Source organism: Serinus canaria, chromosome Z, assembly GCF_022539315.1.
Source record: "Serinus canaria isolate serCan28SL12 chromosome Z, serCan2020, whole genome shotgun sequence".
NCBI classification, from domain to species: domain Eukaryota; kingdom Metazoa; phylum Chordata; class Aves; order Passeriformes; family Fringillidae; genus Serinus; species Serinus canaria.
In genome coordinates this window covers 50,728,209-50,733,385 of record NC_066343.1, presented here as the reverse complement: position 1 = coordinate 50,733,385, position 5,177 = coordinate 50,728,209, and the positions used below count along the sequence as shown (strand labels likewise).

At 41.3% G+C, this 5,177-nt stretch overlaps 1 protein-coding gene across 1 annotated transcript; it reads right to left on the bottom strand.

The window, feature by feature from the left end:
- Nucleotides 1-1,450: 1,450 nt before the first annotated feature.
- Nucleotides 1,451-4,059, bottom strand: TMEM174 (transmembrane protein 174). Its single transcript, XM_009093987.4, has 2 exons — nt 2,903-4,059; nt 1,451-1,553 (listed from the first exon to the last, which is right to left on the bottom strand). Exons 1-2 carry the CDS (start codon nt 3,595-3,597, stop codon nt 1,451-1,453), a joined length of 798 nt encoding a protein of 265 aa, XP_009092235.3. The 5' UTR covers nt 3,598-4,059.
- Nucleotides 4,060-5,177: the final 1,118 nt, after the last annotated feature.

Here is a 5,177-nt window from a genome sequence, read left to right as displayed (position 1 = left end):
GGTGCCCACTGCAGCAGGTGAGAGCTGAGATCAGCTTTTGCTTTGAGGGACATGAGCAAACCTAATGGGATTATCATAGGGAAATTCTGGCTTGTTACACTTCTAGGCACATTCAAAAGTAGAACCTTAAATATATGTGAAAAAACAAAATAAAAATGTAGGGACTCATAGCATTGTCATTGCTCTGGGGTTTTTGGATCTTCATTCTGGATTGCAAAATTCCAGAGCTAATACATTTTATCTTTTGTTAAATACAGCTGTAAATATATTTTGCAGAATCACAGAATCTTGTTAATTGTAAGGGACCTACAAGGATCATCAAGTCCAAATCTTAAGTGAATGGCCCACACAGGGATCAAACCCAGCAACACCATTCTCTAATCAAGTGAGCTTATCTCAAATTGTTGTGGATTCAATGCATGGAACCAAGCTGAACTTGAACAAGAAAGTTTACTACAGCCCACAGTTGCCTAAGTACTCTGGGGGCAACCTGCAGCCTGGGTTGTGTGCCTAAGACCACATTCAACTCAGAGGTGTTTCACCCTCCCACAGAGTGGGGTGCAACAGCTGTGACTGTTGAAGTCCTTAACAGTGGCAGGATCACACATCTCTGTTGAGGCTTCAGAAAGATACCATTTTCTTTAATGACATTAACTTCATATTTATTAGGACTCCTGGTGGGAGACTGTGCTTTGCCTCCCATCAGGCGGGGAAGGGAACTGAATCTGATGCACGCAGGATGTCTTAGAAATCTATGTAAAAGTTGTCATAAGTCACTATTTGTTTTCTCTGTTCTGAGATGCTGTGGTTCAAGCAGGATGCTCCAAAAAAATGCCTACAGGACTGGGTTGTGCAACAGGACTGGCTGTCCAGGTAAAGCAAGCTGAGAAAGTCTAATCTGTAGACTGGACTTATTAATGAGTAAGCTCTTCTAAAGAATCAGACAAAATTAGGACATAAACTGCAAGATGATGCATTTTCTTTCATGGATCAGACACTTGAGCACTTTTGAAGTTTCCCAAGCAATCAAGAATGAAAATACATCAAGAAAAAAATCGAGTATTTTCTAAAGATGCTGAATGTCCAGGAGCAATCATGATCTTCCACAAACATCTTGTGTATTCACAGCTCTCCCTGGTTTCAGCAAGTCTGAAAATCAAGCTTCTTTTTGGAGAATCCTAATATGGATTTGGATCCTTGAGTTTAATAGCTTTGCTATTAATAGTTTAGCCACTGAATAATTAATAGCTCTGCAATTAAGCTGCATTGCAAAGGGCTAATGAATTTTGACAGAGAAAAAGGAAGGGGTCACTTAAATATCCTCAGTGATACTGTGTATGAATATCAAGAACTTGCTCACACTGTCTTATCACACAAGTGTTTAAAGAAAAGATTTTCTGGGATTCTTGCTAGGTTCTCTTAGGATTGTTGTCTCTTGTCCATGATGATTTTATAAAGAAAAAGGGTATATTTCCTCATAACGTGGAGGTGACAAGTTATTACAGGCATAGTCTTCCAGCAGTCCTTCTGGTTCATCAGAACTGTCTTCTGACCTGAAAAGAGGAAGAGGAGCAGATACAAAAAGAATTTACCAGAGCATTCATGTAATTTCAGTATTTCATCCTCCCAGCCTTATCTGGGAAAAGTACTCACCGGCTTATGGAGAAAATGCTATGAGATGAAGTCTTACTGAGATTCAGCTATTTGCTGTGGTTTTTCATGAAGTTTAGAAGTGTCAGGAGGTGACCTTTGTCTCCACCCTGCCTATGCCTGTCACTCATATTTGCTGAGGACAACGGGTCAGTCAGAAGTTTTTCTAAAAGACTTTGATAAATGAACTAACAGTGACTTGTGCTGCAGAAAGAATATAATTATGAGTAATTCCTATAATTAGAATATTCTTCCTTGGAGGAAAGAACTATATAAAATTATTTTGTGTACAATTTAAGCAGCTCCGTACTGCTGTGCATCATGACTGATATTGTTTATGTCTCAAAACTAGGAAAAGAGGAAGGGCTGGAAGACTATTACAGTGGGAAAGCAGCGTGCTGTGATCAGGTGTATTTAGGAGGGAGAGCATCTGGTACCAGACTGATTCTTGCATTGTTGCAGAAATGCTGTTTTTGTGCTGACTCACGTGCTGTGATTGCGTTTGAGTGGAAGCCTCTGGCTCTAAATGATGCCTTTTCCAAGTCTTAAAAATGGAGACCCAGACACACCTAACGGACAAAGGCTTTTACCTCGGTATTTAGTGAGGATCCTTATGGTGCACCACTTCACCAAGGTGGGATGCACCCCAGTGCACCCCCACAACACATGGTGTATACAATTTATAGACCTTACAAATCAGCATATCTAACAGGGGTGCTCCAAGGGGAGGCCTGGATGAATGGTATGATATGCCCCCATCTGTGGAATTCCCCCGGATGGGCCGAATCTCTAGTTCACAGGATGTGTTCTAGAGAGGACCTTGGTTTCCCAAGACAGTGCAGGGTTTTCTGGACTCCTACCATAAGGTCTTTGGGGTGTTTGGTCTCCTGGCCTAAAAGGTATATTAAAAAAAGGCAAAAAATCATCTTGCTATCATATACATAATAACCAAAAGGTGGCAAGATAAACATAAGAAAACCTCAACAAAAAGAAGCACATATATCTTAAAAAGTAACAAGATGTTTAGTTTACTAAAACCAAAAGGCATTTATAAGTGAATTTAAATTGTATAAAAACACTTTGTAGGAAAAGTGTGTTTCCTCACTCAATAAAAATTCCTAACAAAGACAAAACAAAGTCTGAGAAGGATAATACCCTGGACTAGCAGTAGTTTCTTACAAAAACCACACATTGTACTTAAAACATTCAGAAGCCTGTGTCCAAACACACTAAGGCATTTCAGAAGATGTACCTCTGATTCCTGGAATTCTCTGCAGGATAAGCAGTGTAGTTCTCATCTCCAGTAAAAGCCAGGTTGTCCAGGGCGTAGGCAGGGCAGAAGTGAGGAGAAGCCGAGGTGAGACCCGGCGAGGTGCTGGCGGGAGCAGCACCGCAGCAGCTGAGCACTGGGTGAAGGTAGCCGGGACTGACGGCAGCGCCTTCCTGGGACGGGTACGGCGGAGGGATGTACTGTACCACTGTGGCACCATGGAAAGTTATAGGCTGGTTAATGCCAGTGAAGACAAAGGACTGTCCGCTTGCAGCCTGGTCAAGTTCCGACGTATTTTCCTCTCTTTCTTTACAGGGCTTGCATGTAAGCATGTTAAATTTACAAACAGCAATCAGAATAAAAGTAACCCCGACAGACAGCAGAATAGGCCCTAGTAACTGAGTCCACTCCAGGTGAGTAATGCCATCGTATTTTATCCATCCCATCACCGTGAAAGTGATCCCCACCAGCCCCAAAAACACACCTGAAAAGAGCAGAGTGGTGCCAGCTTTATCCCCATCTGACACCAGGGCATCAGATCTGTTTGGCTGGCAAGGAGTGACAGAAAAAACATTCAGGGAAAAATCTTCTACATTGTTGTTGTTTCGCTCCATTACTGAGTATAAAGTATCTTCTCCTTCTAGAGAAAGGGGCTTGTAAAGGACTTGGCAGCGCATTTAAAGTCAAAGGTTCAGGTTAGTTATAGAAGAACTTTGTGTGTGTATGGTTAACAGAGTCCATCATGTGAAAGAATAAACTTTGCTTGAAAGAACAAAGGTCTGGGAAGTGGAGCCTGAAGCCATCACTAAAGATTTCTTGAATTACCACTATCACTTCCGAAATGGTTTCATCCCTGCATGACTGCCTGTCTCCATGTGTTTCTTCTTCTTTAATTCAGCACCCATGATACTATGCTCATTCTGGATAGCAGAAAAATCAAGCTGAAGCTATTGCAGCTTTTCCGTGGCCCCAGCTAGTTGATGCATCCAACATATGGACAGCATATGTTTAGTCAACAGCAGTGAAGAGATCCTTGCTCTCCACTTCCTGCTCAAATTTCTGCAGGAAAATTCCACATGGCCATTGCTAGGAATGCTTTTCCATGCTCTGAAGCGTGACATTTATAGTCATGCCTGGACCTCTGTTGCACCTCATTTTGCAGTTCATGGTTTAAAAAAATATCCAAGTACGCTTTCTGATATTTTTCTGGGGCAACCAGCAGGTGGAGGGGAAGTAGCCACAGGATGGTGAGTGCTGAGAAACCTGGGAGAACTGTTGGCTGTGGGAGAAACCTTATTTCAAGACTGCCAAAGCTTTCCAGCTGGTTGAAGTAGTAAAATTACCCTATAATTTCCTCTTAATTCTAGACATTTTTTCTTGTAGGTTTTAAGGTTTATAGAGAATAATGCCCAAGTACCCTGAATAGCACATCACTGAAGGAAAGAGAAAGCATCTCCTGTAACGCTAAACTTGACAGAGTGAGGAATCTTATCTCGTACTCCCAGGTACCTAGGATACTTCTTCATATCACAATGAACTGTTCTGCTGAACTCCTGTCTCATATATTAAACAGACAGATCAATGAATTTTGAAATTTTCTGTTTCCTAACAGTTTCTGACTAAAGCAATTGCTGTTGAAAGGTTCTGGTAGAATGTCTTTATGTAATTCCTTAAGGAAGAAAAATCTCCAACTACTCTGCCTGTTTTGACTAGCATGGCAGGGTACTACACAGAGGACATTGATTATGGCTCAGGAGGTAGAACACATAATGCTATTTCCTGCTACCAGCAGCTCTGGGGAAGCAAGCTTATCCTGAGATTTGTAATATTAGAAATAGCTCTAGAACTAGAAAATTTACCTTTAAGACTGTTTCTTCAAAGTCAGTAAAAGTGCCTTTAGTCTATTGTGCATTCACATCACACTGTGTGACAAGAGCTCTTTCCTGGAAAGGGTTATTCACCAAATCTGGCATCTTTAGAACTGCTGCTGAATGCAATTGCAGATGTGTTTGTCAATTTTTAGTGCATAGACCCTGAGGAAAATTAGTGCTGGATTTTCAGAAAAAAAAAAAAAAAAAAGCTGTGAAGCTTCCAAATGCAGCATTATTAAGTCACCCCTGTTACCCAGGGTGTTAACAAATTTTCTGACAAATACATTCAAGATCAGCCTTTCCCACAACACTACATCTAGTCAGGATTCTCTGCACCTCTTGAGCAAACAGACCAGTCTTGCAATGCAGTGGTTTATATGATGACA

What these genes read in the sequence shown, in the direction of transcription:
- TMEM174 (XM_009093987.4), bottom strand. Translation starts at nt 3,597, where the DNA reads ATGCGCTGCCAAGTCCTTTACAAGCCCCTTTCTCTAGAAGGAGAAGAT. An exon ending in GAGAATTCCAGGAATCAGAG is followed by an intron (nt 1,554 to 2,902) that starts GTACATCTTCTG and finishes TCCTCTTTTCAG; the next exon opens with GTCAGAAGACAGTTCTGATG.